Raw genomic sequence first — 16,416 nt, 5'->3', positions numbered from 1 at the left:
GCTGCAGGGAAAATAAACATTTAATCATGAATGCTCACTATGTATTTGTAGCCTACTTATCATTTTGATACTAAGGGGTAATATAGACGCTACATTACCTTCATTATAAGGCTTATATAAGGCGTTTAATTTTTTGCGGCTCCAGACAGATTTTTTTTTTTTTTTGGTCAATATGGCTCTTTCAACATTTTGGGTTGCCGACCCCTGACTTAAGACGTGTGAATATTTCTACAAGCCACTTTAGATCAATATATATATATATATATATATATATATATATATATATATATATATATATATATATATATATATATATATATATATATACAGTACAGACCAAAAGTTTGGACACACCTTCTCATTCAAAGAGTTTTCTTTATTTTCATGACTATGAAAATTGTAGATTCACACTGAAGGCATCAAAACTATGAATTAACACATGTGGAATTATATATGGAATTATATACATAACAAAAAAGTGTGAAACAACTGAAAAATGTCATATTCTAGGTTCTTCAAAGTAGCCACCTTTTGCTTTGATTACTGCTTTGCACACTCTTGGCATTCTCTTGATGAGCTTCAAGAGGTAGTCACCTGAAATGGTCTTCCAACAGTCTTGAAGGAGTTCCCCGAGAGATGCTTGGCACTTGTTGGCCCTTTTGCCTTCACTTTGCGGTCCAGCTCACCCCTAAACCATCTCGATTGGGTTCAGGTCCGGTGACTGTGGAGGCCAGGTCATCTGGCGCAGCACCCCATCACTCTCCTTCTTGGTCAAATAGCCCTTGATGCCTTCAGTGTGACTCTACAATTTTCATAGTCATGAAAATAAAGAAAACTCTTTGAATGAGAAGGTGTGTCCAATCTTTTGGTCTGTACTGTATATATATGTCAAAAGACATTGATTTGGTCGCAGATACAATTACAAGGCCATTTCAAGACAGACTTTTCAAAAAAAGGCTGGACATTGTGAGGAAAGGTCAGTCAAGATTTAGTTTAAAACAGTTAAGCGTTTTTCAAATACCATTTATACTTTTGCATTTCCTTTCCTACAGAATTGTCACAAAAACACAATTTCAAATCCCCAGGAAAACTTTAATGCACATAAATTTTCATTTTACGAGGTTAATACTGATGCTTCTGCCAGAGCTTGTTGAATTGTGTTTATTTGGTTTCTTGTTTTAGGCATTCATTCTCACAAGATTCCTGTCTGTGATGCAATGCTCTGTTATATCATAATATGTGAAATAATAAGAAATGATAAATTATGCATATATTATCACAATTTATAGACATAAAACATTTTATAGACATAAAAGCCAAAAAGATCATAAAAGTAACATATTTCTGTATATATGATTTATTGATTATATATGATAAACATTAAGAAAATACTAATCAAATTCTTTAGTAAAATAAATAAAAAATAGTATAAAAATACGCTGTAATGATCTACAAATGAATCATATTAATAAATCATTAAAAGTTTATATAGTTTTATGAATAAATTCCACACAAACATTTCCTTTTGAAAGTGACAGATTTTTTTATTACGGCAAATTTAAATCTCTCTGGAGATTTAAAAAAGCAGGTTAAACATACAAAAACAAACAAACAAGAAAAAAAAAACATGTAACATTTTTTTGTTTTATATTAAATATGTAAAAAGCAGGTCAAGTTATTCACAAATAAAAATGAAAACATGCAGCACAGTTTGTTTGGGGAATGCATAATGAGGGAAAGAGAGAGAGAGAGAGAGAGAGAGAGAGAGAGAGAGAGAGAGAGAGAGAGAGAGAGAGAGAATAAACAAACAAAAAAAAGAGCATTTTCTATTTATAGTTATTACAGTACATTACATTCCTCTTCATTGTACACAATAATAAATGAGTTGTGGAGTTTGGTAGTGGAAATAAATGCAACATCATCATGAAACAGTATACGATGCACTGGAACACTGCGTTTCTGACCGAGATTTACCGTTACGTCCTCCTGCTAAAACCTGGACTTATTTAAAATTATATTAAAATATCTTCGATATACACGTTTCTTTTATTAATTTCGAGGTTTTCCTTCTTTTTCCTCAGAACGTGGCAGGCTTCTAAATAAAAATGACAAAATAAAATGTCACAAAGATACTGTAAAACAAATACACTGGAGTCTATCAAATAACAAGAACGAACTGAGACACAAAGCTGCTCATGGTGTATAAAAGCATTCGCATCGATTCAGATATCTAGACGCAAAAGTATAGAGGTCAAAATACAAACCATCAATACATTGAGGGAGGAGGATTATAAATATTGCGAATCGTACTCCTACAGCCGGTTGCACCAACACTAGATGGCGATAAGTCTCTAGTTTAGCTTGTAGTTTGTCGCATGTAAGCATTGACTAGCTGCCAATTTTTGTTTTGTGTATTAAATTCTAATGATAATTGTTCAGCCCAACAGTTTTACCTGTAAATATGTTCACTGTATTTACGTTCTGTGGTTAACTTTAAAAATTGATTAGCACTGATAGCAAAACCCTATTGGCTACCGACGCTCACCTTAGAGGCGACGACGTTCCCTGAAAATGAAAATTTAATAATGAAATCACAATGACCGATGTGTTTCAAAGTGAAAATTATAGGAGAACTAACTAAACATAGGACCGCTCAGGTGATTGGATTGGTCTAAAAAACAAAAACAACAACTATCAATTAATTAACAATCAAAAATTGTTGCCATTTTTGTGACATCTAAATTAAAATACTCAAATTGAGAAAGTCTGATTCGAAAAAAGTTGTGATGTCACTACGTACATTCGAAACAATCTCCTGTCGCTTTGCTAGTGTGAACGTAGGGTTACGTTCCTATGCGACGTTACGATCGTCGAGGGGAAAAAACATTTCCTCGAGTGAATCACTGAAAACTAAAACAATCTGAGTTTTAGGTTCAAACTTAGAACTGTGTTAAACATTATGCTAATAGGAGAAACCGTAATCTTTTTTTTTTAGTGTGTAAACTTTAAACGTAGTGAATATTTCTGCTAAACTAAGTGGCCTTCAACTGGTGCAACTGGCTGCTGATTACTCACTAACAGAATACCTAATACTAACATAGGGTTTTGTAAGGAGGTCGTTGAGGTGTTTTTTAATTGTTTTATTTTTTTTCATGAATCAGATTTAGCTTAGCATTTGGGTGGTGTGATCAGGCATTGCTAGCATAAAACGAACAATTAGCTCCTTACAATCAAGGGATTTTTCCACTTTATATTCGTTGTTTAATTTATTTTATGCTGCTACTTTTAAAAAGTCAAAAAAGCCAGTAATGTTTGCCAAAAGACTGATCATAAACAACAGTAAGCACATGTGGTATATTTAAAAAATCAAATAAAATCAAATAAAAACGTTTAACCTTCATAATATTCCTATTAAAATCAAACCAATAGTGCTGTGGAGAGCAGGAAAACAACTTTGTGGTAGAAATATGAAGGGTTGTTTTTTGTTGTTGTTTTTCTCTCTTTTTTTTTATACTGAGGCATGTACAGGAACGAGATTTAATTATGCATTTCACAAAATGTCTGGACTTCTGGACATTTTCTCTTGTGCCATCTTAACAGAAAATAAAAGTCAAAACTCACAAACGGCAAAGGTGTGTGTGTGTGTGTGTGTGTGTGTGTGTGTGTGTGTGTGTGTGTGTGTGTGTGTGTCGGTGATGTTCAATATTCATCCTGTGTGTCGTCGGGGACTTCCGCTTCCGCTTCCTGTGCCAGAGCCTCATGTTCTCCTTCTCCTTCAGTCTCCTGAACAAATAAATACACAATACATACGTTACCCACATCATTCTCAAAACTCTGTAGTTAGCTGTTAGAGTTGAGACGCACTGTGGGGATTTAATCCTGAAAATAGTACACGTTGGTATTCGGACCTCATTGATGGAGAGAAACACGACTAAATAATCAGACGAGGGCGCATTTTCTTTCCAGAAAAAGTGCAATTTTATAATATGAGATTTATAATATAACTGTGGAAAGTATTTTGTTAAATTAATATTTAAGATTACAGGTATTCTATACAGTGGGGGAAATTATTATTTGATCCCTGCTGATTTTGTGAGTTTACGCCCTTACAAAGAAATGAACAGTCTAGAATTAATTAATATGTATTTAGCAAGAATTCTGACTTGCACACACTCAGATTATTCCTGTACCTTTAAGAAAGAACTCCTAATATCAACTCATTATATGTATAAAAGACACCAGTCACAGAATCAACCTCTTCCATCCAAACCTCTTCACCACCATGGGAAAGACCAAAGAGCTGTCAAATGACGTCAGGGACAAGATTGTAGACCTGCACAAAGCTGGAATGGGCTACAGGACCATCAGATTGTTGTCTTGGCCGTATGTTTTTGGTCAGTGACATGCTGGAAGACCCGTCCACCACCCATCTTCAGTGTTCTTGGGCAGAGAGACCATGGTGTGTTACCAATGGTTTTCTTGGTGACTGTGGTCCCAGCTCTTTTGAGATCATTAACAAGCTCCTCCGGTGTAATTCTGAACTGATCCCTCACCTTTCTCAGAATCATCATTTGCAGGGAGCTCCAGAGCGAGTGGGCGATTGACCCATCTTGTATTTCTTTCATTTTCGAATGATCGCACCAACAGTGGTCTCTTTCTCTTTCCAAGCTTCTTGCTGATGGTCTTGTAGCCCATTCTATTTTATTCCCTGATGTCCTTTGACAGCTCTTTGGTCCTGCCCATGATGGTGGAGAGGTTTGAATAGAAGAGGTTGATTCTACACTGGACAAATGCAAAATTATCAAAAATGTTCATTAAATATTGATCCTTGTGCGATAGGTTCCTAAGCTTGTTCATTTCTGGCATTTAATATTTCATTTTCTTCCAGAAGTCTTGTGTTTATTTATTAACCCTTCTCTTATTCTTGCCATATCCGGCTTAACTACAGAACACTGTTTAGGTAATTATACAAAAAAATATGATTACTTTTTCAACCTCGATATCAAGCCGTCTTATATAGCATAAATAGAAGGACAAATCTCCACCTACTTTTAGTCACTGGATCAGGGATCTTATGAATCATCTTACACTAGAGAAGATTTTCTATTTGGCAGCCAGTGTTGACATACATAGAGTAAATGGATCCAAATTTCTGCTGTGGTCATTTCTTTTCCTCTCTCTCTATCCTTTTTTATGCTTGTTTTTGCTGCATATATGTGTATATTAACCTGAGTGATATAATAATGATGTAATAGTATAGAATAGGTCATAAGTGTGCAGAACAATGTATACTATGTAAAATATCAATAATAAAAAAAATTGTTCAATACTCCAAGTGCATCATCGTAACAGATTTTTCCTTTAGTGCTTTATCATAGTACATTGGACAGCAAAAAAAAAGAAACACAGTTTCCTTCTTCAGTCCTAATTTTGTATCTCTGATTTTTTTTAGCAGGGTTAAAAACCCCAGTTTTTTTAATCTTCAACTCAGGTGAATTCTGGCAACCCTTAATTTTAAGGTTATACTGATCCATACGTCATCAAATGTGTAACTCTGAACACAAGAAACTTTCCCGTTAAATCCTAATGTACATGTAAAAGAGAAAAAGAACAAACCTGTTCATCTGTGGAGTAGAGTATTTCCATAATTCTTTCCACAAAGGGTCCGTTATCCTGGCCCTGATCCTGGCACAGCAGCTCCACTTCCCGCAGCTTCCCGAAGTAGTAGTCCCGCTCCTTCTCCGCACCCTCAAGGGCCAGCTTTAACGTGTTCATCTACAGCGGAAACAAGAGCGGAGTTACAGAAACTCTCCAAGACCACGGCCACACTAAAATCAGTGTACATAATTCATCGGAATTCAAAAGATTCATTTTTTACATCAGTAGACATGGTAAAGTTTTATTTTTTTAATGATTGTATTTTACAAGTTTGTGTGAAAAAGGAGTCTCCATATTCCCAAGACAGAGGTTTTGATTCATGCTTTGTGTAAGAATCAGTCATGACAGGAAGCAACTTGTTTCATGGAAGTTCCACAACATTAAATGTAGCTCTAAATGTATAAAACATGTGTTTGTTAATACAATTGAATGCAAAGCAATAAAATGTTTCATAGCATGTCGTTAATGGAAAAAAAATCAACAGTATCTATTGGTTGGGCTGCATCACACCACAGTCACTGATGATTAAATACCAATACTATGTCAATTACAGTGATTTAAAATGGAATTTAACCATGAATGGATAAACATGAGGTTAGCCTTCGCAAATTAAAAGTTGTTCATGCAAACCGCTGTGGTATAAAAGGAATAAAACATGTCCGAATATGCGGTTACTGGAATATAATACTTTGTGTCGTTGAATCAGTTCCTATAACCACATACCCCACAGTATTTTCCTCCTTACAGACAGATCATTAGTGAGTGAATTCAGGCAAACCGTGGATTAAATATGAAATAACAATAAGTAAACAGGGAAGCTGTTGTGAACCTGTTCGTTAAGCTGCGCTACTTGAGCCTCCAGCTCCTTCTCGCCCTTGGCCGGGATGGCTGCTGTCGTTACAGGGCCCTTTTTGGCAGAAGAGGGTCGCGAGGTTGACGTGGACGATTTGGGGGTTGCAGTCGCTGACCTAGCTGCCCCTGGGTCACATGGTTGGTATAAAAGTTAGCAAATGGCACTGTTAGTCTTCACTCATGAATTATTCCATGCAGTAAGTCAATGAAAGCAGTCAGGGTTTGATTTAGTGGAGACTAATTTGGTAGCACATCAGGCCCTGTTTAAACCAGTTAGTTGGTTAATTAACCATTAAATGTTAAGAAGTGAGCCAGGAGTGAAGACTAACCTGCTGTGGGAGAGCTGGCTGCATGGGGTGACTTCTTAGGCAGGTTGAAGATCTGCTCCCCGGGGTCTGGAGGAGGAATGGCGTCCTGCCCCTGACGTGCCTGGACAGGATCGTACTCCTTACCATCATAGTTGGCGTCGAAGAACTTTTTGAACCACTGGATGAAATCCAGGTTATCCTGAAATCGACCCTTGACTAGCTTCTCTACTGGAATTATCTGCAAGTCAGACAGTTTCACTTAATATTCCTTCCTGTATTCCGATATTTGTTATTAGTTTTCTGTCTGTTGACTTTCCGGTTCCCTCACCTTGTCCACGTTCATCCGCTTGAAGGAGGCTTGAAGAAGTTTGAAGTTGTGAATGTACTCGTGCTCCAGCTTGGCCTGGAACTTGACCTTCTTAAGACTGATGCAGCCAGGGAATAGCATATCCATAAACTGACAGTAAGCAGCACCTGAAACGGGAAAAGGTTTAGCACGAGAGTATGATAGAGGTGTAGCAAAATATCACAGTGTGAAATAAGAAAAATAAATAATCAACGGCTGATGGGGCAAGTGAACAAGATAATTAACGCACGAGAACGTGGGATTTACGGAGAAGGAACGAGATAAATAAAGCATAAAAACTATTAGGTTGGGGTCATAAAACTGCATAAAAGCAAGATAGAGTCATAGGAATGAGATAGTTAAAGGATGGGATTGAGATAAGAAAAAAAAAAAGCATTCCATGCAATGTGCATTTTGCTAATCTAATTTGATCATCTGTCATGTTTATTACTATTCGTTGATAGTTGTGAAATGTTGCAAAACAAGTTAGTACCTGTCTGTACATGTAACTGTAAAAAAAAAAAAGAAAAAAAAGAAAATCGTGGGTCCTGGAGACTTTTGGAACGGTCTGAGACTCCATAAATATTTAATACATAGATAAATCTCTCCTGCTTATCTCTCACACACACACACACACACACACACACACACACACACACACACACACACACACACACAATCACTGGAAAAAATGAAAAACACCACAAAAGTGTTGTGCACCAATGTAACACTTGTTCCAGCTTATAACCGCTTATTCCATGTTATTATCATATTGTTAGAGACTTGTTTTAACCCTGAACAGCTACTTTCCAGGAAAACAACACTGCACAGCACACTGGAGTCTATGACACTCTGCCAGAGTAACACAAGAGTTTACCTGAAGACAGCTGCTCCACTTTCGTGTAGTTTAGGCTGAGCAGGTCGTTGACCCAGGCCGTGATGTCATGCCTGCTCATAGTCTCCTGGGTGATTGAGGTAGAATACACGTTGACCGCCATGCCCCAGCTGTGAACGACAAACATCATCATCTACTCAGTGGCTTGGCTTCAGACATCTTCTCGACAAATGTAAACCTGTCAAGGTGAAAAAGTGCACTTCTACTGAAAGTACCGTAATTTCCGGACTATAAAGCGCACCCATATATAAGCCGCTACACTAATCTACACTAATGTACTTTACACAGGCTTTAACGAAAGACACGTTACACACAGTGTAACGGGTGAAATATGTTGCGCTTCCTTTATTTTCCGGTATTTTGAGAATAGCCTGCCACTGCATTCTTCCGCTATTACTGCGTGTGTGCAAGACCGAGGAATATGTCCTTATTATTTTCTGATGCTCATTTCTAAGTTTCTTTGATTAACCCGTAACGATGTTGCCAAGAAAAATAAAAAAGCACGAGTTTTGGAAATCTGTCTGTGCTTATGCGATTTCTGTTGCAACTGGAGTTAGCGAGCTCTCCCTTCACCCAGACTCAACGCGTTACAACGGCTTGTATCTAAACAGTAGCCGACCAAGTAAGTCATTGTTCACTGTCTTCCTCCTTCCTTTCACAACTATTTCACTCGGGAGTTTATCTTTTGGCATCATCATGCGTTTAAAAAAAATATTTTTTTCTCCCGAAGCCGTGCAGCTCAGAACACAGGTGAGTTGCGTTTTTTCGTTTCCGTTCGGAAATTTCATTGGTCTAATGTTATGTCGCTCAGTTTTTTGGCTTGAAGTTTGTGAAATCGGGAAAAACCCAGGAAAAATTCATAAATAAGCCGCTTCGTTGTTTAAGCCGCGGGGTTTAAAACGTGGGGATAAAGTAGCGGCTTATAGTCCGAAAAATACGCTACTTTCTTTCCCTTTTTTTAAAAATGTAACTGAAACCTACATTTAACAAGTTATAATATGAAAGCCATGTTTGGAATGTACATTTTGTTCGTTAGATCCTGTTTTCTCTCGCATTATAGCAGTGGTGGTTTGATAGTGGTGACTGATCATAAGCTTGGAGGTTCAAGTCCCATCACAGCCAAGCTGGCACTTATCTTTCTCTTTCTCTTCCCTTTTTCCCTCTCTTGGGAAGTTCTAAAAAAAAACACCTCAAACTTGTCATTCTGTTAAAACCTTTACACCTTAAAACCTTAAAAGTTACTGTAATAAAGCTCGAACAATGAAAACTCCTTCAAAAATACTAAAATAAATCCTCTCAAAGAAAGCATGTATCAAAAAAAAACCTAAAAATCAATAAATACATCTGTAAAAAAAGAACAAGACTGTCTGAGGCACAAAAAACACTATATATTAGGATTCCCTTGGAAAACATGTAAATGTAATAATACAAATACAATGCTGCATTGATTTTGTAAACATTTGGACATGCCTAATATAGACATATCAACTGTGTTCTGCATCCACGCGTCAATAAACATTTATTTGATCACATTTATAACATTATAACATTTACTAAATTATTACAAATGCCAAAACGATTCGCAAAAAAAGCAAGTATGCGGGTGACGATTAAGTTTTTAAGCAAATGATACAAAAAAAAAAAAAGAAAGTGAGTGTAGAAGACAGCGTTGTAGTCTCTAATACACAAAACCATTTCTGTTGTGAAAAACATTGCAGACAGAAGGCCGGTGTGTATAACAGCTGTCTATATTAGAAATGTGTGTGTTCACCACGGTGACCCTGTTTTTCATCCCATACAAAAGGCTGCAGAAAAAAAGGAAAAAGGGAGATGGTGATGATATGGATGGAAACATATGATATAGACAATATCATATAAAGTTTAACCATCAGAAAACAACTATGTGAGGGAAATATATTTATGTTGCTGATAGGTGCAATAAATCTGTTTGGGTTTATATCTGAAGAAACCTAGTGATGTCTTGCTTAAGAAGCTTCAAAGTTCTTGCTTAAGGTGTTAACTCGATTAAAAAGTTGCTCATTAACCGGCGCTGAGATGATTAGAGCCGCTAAATCAGTCCCTAATCTAAGATTAGCATAAAGGAGGGGGGGAGAGATACTCCTACCTGTATTCAACAAACCCCGCCCACTAACCCGGGATTGGCTAGAAATCCGCACGGCTACGCAACAGCCAATTAAAACAGAGGAAGCGAAATCGCCACGTTCAATCATATCTCGGGAAGCGGACCGTCTCAGAATACAGGTGGGAAATTGAACAAAATGGAAAAGGATCTATAATATGGAATCCGTTCATCTGTTCTTAATCTTATATGCCAGGAAGTGAAATCTGTGTGAGATCAACATGCTGAATAGAAATACATTATATATGCATATATTAGTAGTGTCTTTTTCCTCACACACACACACACACACACACACACACAGGCCTCTTCGTGTACCGTTTTCAAACCGCTAGGATGGTGCATGACATTTCTGGCATTTCATAATTTTTTTCCACAAAAATATAACGGTGTCCAGAGGCTCAAAATGTCCAATTTGGGAAGATTTCTAGCAATTTCCATACACACAGTTACGTATTGAGAGGAAGCGACCATGTAACATTACCGCGCATTGCGTTTCTCTGCATTACATTAAAGCCTTACTTAAGGGTGGTGTTTTTAATCATCAGATTTACGCGTTTTTTTGTTTTGTTTTTTTTTCCGTTTGTTTGTTTGCTTATTTTACCTGTACGCCCGTTCTCCTCGCACTGTGTTCTTTCTGTAAGGGATGATGTTGGTTCCATTGTCCTCAATGATGTCGTTATTATTCTCTCCGTTCGGGGACAGTGCTTGAGTGGGACCTGGCATTTGGGTCTGGGAAAAAAGAAATCTGGAACCGCTCTCGGAAAAATACTACTAATATTAATACCACTGATAATAAAAGAACCGCTATAATAATAATAATAACAGACGGCAGGATCGGGGGGGGGGGAGTTTTGGCTTGTTTCTAAGGCGGGTCTCGCGCTGAGCTCGGTGGTGACGTCACCCCTTAGCGACACCCCCACGTGACTAGGAGTGTCCGTGATTTTCGTTATCGTTATAAAACAATTTTTATTCGAGAACCTAGCAGGTGTTCTTTAAAAGCGTCGAGGGCATACATATCTATATATTAAATATATTTGTATTGTTTTTTTCCTGTTTAAAGGAAAAGTATTTAAAAATTAAATTAATAAAGATCAAAAAGGCTTCTGACTGCGGTGCACTTTCGATGCAATACTCCATTCAGCCGTTGGGAGGTGCTATAAGTGAACTATTTTTCAATAATCGGACGTGGTGTGATTTTGATTTTTTTCCTTTTACACTACAAAGATTTGATTCAGATTTTAACCTGTCATTTTATTCCGGTAAAAAAAAAAATTAGATTTTTTTTACTTTTTTTTGTGTGTTTTCTGCCTTGCACATTCTTCCAGATGCATGCACATAATATATATATTTTTGATATAATAATTTGTATTTTTGATTTCTTTTTCGGTGGGGCAGATCCGCATCTGGAAGGATTAGAAATGCAAAAAAAATAAAATTAAAAAAATATATATATATATATATATATATATATATATATATATATATATATATATATATATACCCTATGCATTTTCAATCCTTCCAGATGCGGATCTGCCCCACCGAAAAAAAAAAAATCAAAAATACAGCATGTGAGATAATATAACAAGCCTATTTTTTAAAGCCAGACGGGGCCCAAAGAACCGATCTTTGGTCCTGGGACTCATTTCATATTAAACTGGATGAGCTGCATTAGATGTAGAAACTCTTAAGTAAAGCTTTAAGTAAAACTCGTGATGTTTGTTTTTGTTTCAGGTTTTCTGGTGACAAGGAAAGGTTTGCCTTATTAAAACATAAAAAAAAAAATAAAACCAGACTTCCAGAGGACTCAAACTCTGTAATGCATTTAAAAGCACTGATCATCACCACTTCATTGATGAACTGGAACACCAAGTACATACAAGGCCTCCTCAACATCACAACACAAGTATCCGACCTCATTAATGCGCTTTTGTCAAAATAAACACTACCTCATACAGCCACACTGCATATTCACAAATCTACTAAAATCCTCCCAGTAAAAAGATTATAATGAACAGACAAGTAAAACTAAATCTGGAACCAGATCAAAATACGCACATTTGACATATGTCTATGAGACATTCTTCAAATTCTTTTGGCCATAAAGTGTGAATCCTGGCTATAGACTCGGTCCAAATGTGAAAACATCCTAAAATGGGTTTCTCGCTGAGCAACAATCCTAACGAGAACAATTCATACTCATAAAAAATATATACAAATCTCAGCTTATAAACCCTGCATAGACAGTTAATTAAAGTGCATTAAGAAGGAGGACAGCATAGGATCATTCAAAACCCCTAGGACAGCCACCAGGAGACTACAAGCTCATTTCAGGATCATGCTGATGATGTTAACTACGCAGAATGTTGCTATCAATAAAAAATAATATACAAAAATGAATCGATAGAAGATTTTCATCCTAACATCTGATATAGAATCGTACTATCACAGAGTATCATGTTATCCATTAATAATACCTTTCTCAGTGTATTGTTAAAAGTGTGCCTGGCCAGTTATGGATGTTTGTGGGATGGATGGCTTTTGAGCGTGCATGCTACCTACTGGGTAAAAAGATCAGTCACTCTTTTTCTCTTTTAAGAGTACTGGTACCAGAGCTGCTACGAGCCACAAGTGGCGAATCGGTCTAAGATTAGATTTGGCACGTGATAAAAAAAATAAAACCAGACTTCCAGAGGACTCAAACTCTGTAATGCATTTAAAAGCACTGATCATCACCACTTCATTGATGAACTGGAACACCAAGTACATACAAGGCCTCCTCAACATCACAACACAAGTATCCGACCTCATTAATGCGCTTTTGTCAAAATAAACACTACCTCATACAGCCACACTGCATATTCACAAATCTACTAAAATCCTCCCAGTAAAAAGATTATAATGAACAGACAAGTAAAACTAAATCTGGAACCAGATCAAAAATACGCACATTTGACATATGTCTATGAGACATTCTTCAAATTCTTTTGGCCATAAAGTGTGAATCCTGGCTATAGACTCGGTCCAAATGTGAAAACATCCTAAAATGGGTTTCTCGCTGAGCAACAATCCTAACGAGAACAATTCATACTCATAAAAAATATATACAAATCTCAGCTTATAAACCCTGCATAGACAGTTAATTAAAGTGCATTAAGAAGGAGGACAGCATAGGATCATTCAAAACCCCTAGGACAGCCACCAGGAGACTACAAGCTCATTTCAGGATCATGCTGATGATGTTAACTACGCAGAATGTTGCTATCAATAAAAAATAATATACAAAAATGAATCGATAGAAGATTTTCATCCTAACATCTGATATAGAATCGTACTATCACAGAGTATCATGTTATCCATTAATAATACCTTTCTCAGTGTATTGTTAAAAGTGTGCCTGGCCAGTTATGGATGTTTGTGGGATGGATGGCTTTTGAGCGTGCATGCTACCTACTGGGTAAAAAGATCAGTCACTCTTTTTCTCTTTTAAGAGTACTGGTACCAGAGCTGCTACGAGCCACAAGTGGCGAATCGGTCTAAGATTAGATTTGGCACGTGATAAAAAAAAAATAAAAAAAACGATTTCAGTTAGTTGTAGGAAAATAACCAATGGCAGGGTGGTGTGAGAGGGCAGTCCATTTTCGCTTCTCTCATACCACATGGATTTGACCACAACTGCAATTTCTGACTTATTAAAAAAAAAAAAAAAATTCATTGGACTTCCTACCCGTTTATATATAAACAGTCTTCCCCTCACCACCCTTTTCATTTCCTTTCTCACAAATTTAATGAGACAGAAAGTCTTTTCTTGAAAAAAAAGCACTGATACTGGACAGAAAACATTCCCGCATCAACAAAACAAACTTTTAAGATAATGCTCAGCATCCATAATGTTATTCGTTAACGTAGAAACGTGTGTTAATACGACCCTGAGAGGTGCAAATACGCAACCGCTACAGAAAACCAATCGACACTTTCCAACTAATCAGAATCCCGCAGCTCTGTGGCTCAACATGTAAGTAATACAGTCCTTCTATTAGACAAACGCTTGGATCAAAATATACCCCATTATTCTTATGTACATCATGGTCTAATGCAGGTCTAATGCACGTCTAATGTGGAAATTGGAGACAAGTTCAAGATTTAAGTACCGTAGTGCTGCTTTTAATGCACCTGATTCCACTCGTCTGCAATTTGCTAAACTCGGGGATGAATAAAATGCTAAGATTTGTAGGAGTGTAAAAAAGTGTAACAAAATATCTAATGAGGGTGCTGTTGCTGGAACAGATGAGGGGTAGGAGGAGGTGTGACGCACCACCTGAAGTGTTTTATTCCACTTATACAACAGCATTTTCTCACTGATTACAATTTTGTATTTATCAAGAGCATGTATTGTTTTTTCGCTAAAAGCTGTGGAAGATCCACAGAGCAGGTTAGATCGGAAACAATCGTTTCTATTTCGGTCAATTGACCTAATTGTTAGATAAAGAAGAAGACTTCTATTAGTTAACGTTACGTACGGAGACTCCAGTGTCCGTGCTGTGAAAGTTTCCGAGGTAAATCTGTAGCTTAATGCTTTCTGGATGGAAGAGTCCACCCTTTCTGGGTTCTCGGTAACATTTTTGTTAGTTAGGTTTCTTTTTTTTTAATCCTTATCATTGATTTGGGATTGTGTGTTTATAGCTGCTATAACATGATCCAGAGGATACATATCTTTTAGCAGTAAGGTGTAGGTAGAAAGGGATGAATAATACGGCGTCGCTCTTCTCTAAACGAAAAATTGGAACCGACGACAAACTACTTTGGTGTAAGAGAAATAAAACACTCCATTGTAAAAGAAATATTGACTCCGCTGTGGTATCAGGACCTTCACCTTATCACTCCTTTCCTGATTAGTTTTCTCTCACAGCATGAGATGCAAATGTGTTTTTTTTTATTTATTCCTTTTGCACTTTTGAGTTGATTCTAATGTTAAAATCCTCTTCACATGCCCATGCTGAGGTTGGGGGGCAACCAGTGACCAGTGCTAGTGAATAGATGTAGTGAATCTGTACCAGTCTGTTCTGAAGCCTTTTGTGCTTCTAAATGCCTTATTGATTTTTTTTTTTTTCCAGCACACTCACTACAGCTGGATTTTGCTTTTAATTCTAGTTTTTTTCAACAACAAAAAAATAATACTGTTTTGTTAAATAAAACCAAGCGGCTATGCAAAGTTTTAACTTCAGGGTTCATTTGAAACGTGTGCATTCACACTTGCACCCATTTCCACGTATAGAGGCAAAGAACGCTAGCTAGCGTCCATGCTAACATTCTTCATCACGTCCGATTTTCATACATCGGACACTTTTTTTATATCGAAAGGAAAGTGGCACGAGAAAAAAGGAAGAAATAAGCAATGCAAATGGCAGCGTTGTTATTTTATTAGTTAACAAATAAATTAATGAATAAAAAAAAAAGAATACTGACAGCTTGTCAATTGATATGACGGCTAATCTAGCTAGCGTCTAGCACACTCAAAGCTGCGCGCGCTGCTCGACTTCCGGACATGTCCCCCACACACACCCTACTCTCTTTCTCCTTCACCTCGCTGTCCATTTGTCTCTGTGTGTTAAAAAAAAAAAAGGAAATGAGCATCAGATCTGGGTTAGTTTTCATGCCGCTTGATCTACACCTCGGATCCAAACTCGACTCACCCGTAAACTCCCTCAACTCCGACCTGGACACACACACACACACTCTCTCTCTCCTCAGCGGCTTGTGTTCAATGCCCACCTCCGGCGCGTCCTCTTATTCACACACCGCGCCCTCGTCCGTCTGTCTGTCTGTCTGTCCGACAGCAGCGTGGCGTGTGTACACTGCACACCCAGAAAAAACATCAGCACACTCCTCACACACCACAGGAGGTTTTTTTTTTACTTAGGATGTCATCCAAAAAAAAAAAAAAAAAAAATCAGCTTCTGGCTCCATTCACTTTTGCTCTTGCTGGTGCACCTTCTATACAGTTCCCACCTGTAGATAAACACAATCACCCTGTACATTAACACAGTGTATTATTATAATAATATTATTACGCAACCTTTTACCCCGTTAATGCATTTTAACGTGCAGTTCTCATATTACCACGTGACCACACTATTATAAACAGTAGATCAGTTCTTTTGTTGTCATTTTACCTTCTTTCTCGTGCTCGTCTTCACTTTTTTCTACACCACAG

At 37.2% G+C, this 16,416-nt stretch overlaps 1 protein-coding gene across 3 annotated transcripts; it reads right to left on the bottom strand.

The window, feature by feature from the left end:
- Positions 1–1,518: 1,518 nt before the first annotated feature.
- Positions 1,519–16,084, bottom strand: mapre2 (microtubule-associated protein, RP/EB family, member 2). 3 transcript variants are annotated; one of them, XM_046848094.1, is made up of 7 exons: positions 15,975–16,084; positions 8,042–8,169; positions 7,147–7,292; positions 6,840–7,056; positions 6,488–6,636; positions 5,617–5,775; positions 1,519–3,783 (listed from the first exon to the last, which is right to left on the bottom strand). In XM_046848094.1, exons 1-7 carry the CDS (start codon positions 16,076–16,078, stop codon positions 3,700–3,702), a joined length of 987 nt encoding a protein of 328 aa, XP_046704050.1. In that variant the 5' UTR covers positions 16,079–16,084; the 3' UTR covers positions 1,519–3,699. The 3 variants fall into 3 exon arrangements, with proteins under 3 accessions (XP_046704050.1, XP_046704051.1, XP_046704049.1); XM_046848095.1 differs by having other exon boundaries at positions 15,896–16,033; XM_046848093.1 differs by lacking the exon at positions 15,975–16,084 and adding an exon at positions 10,804–11,066.
- Between the last annotated feature and the right edge of the window lie 332 nt (positions 16,085–16,416).

The sequence above is a fragment of the Silurus meridionalis genome, chromosome 4 (genome assembly GCF_014805685.1).
Source record: "Silurus meridionalis isolate SWU-2019-XX chromosome 4, ASM1480568v1, whole genome shotgun sequence".
Taxonomy (NCBI): Eukaryota; Metazoa; Chordata; class Actinopteri; order Siluriformes; family Siluridae; genus Silurus; species Silurus meridionalis.
Note: the sequence above shows the minus strand (reverse complement) of the source record. Positions and strands in the feature narration are given on the sequence as shown.

Excerpts from the sequence above, each read along its gene's own strand:
- mapre2 (XM_046848093.1), bottom strand. The coding sequence starts at position 10,925 with ATGCCAGGTCCCACTCAAGCACTGTCCCCGAACGGAGAGAATAATAAC. Across the intron at positions 7,293-8,041 it reads AGTGGAGCAGCTGTCTTCAG|GTGCTGCTTACTGTCAGTTT; the intron begins GTAAACTCTTGT and ends TTCCCGTTTCAG. Across the intron at positions 5,776-6,487 it reads TAGCGCAGCTTAACGAACAG|ATGAACACGTTAAAGCTGGC; the intron begins GTTCACAACAGC and ends TTTCCGCTGTAG.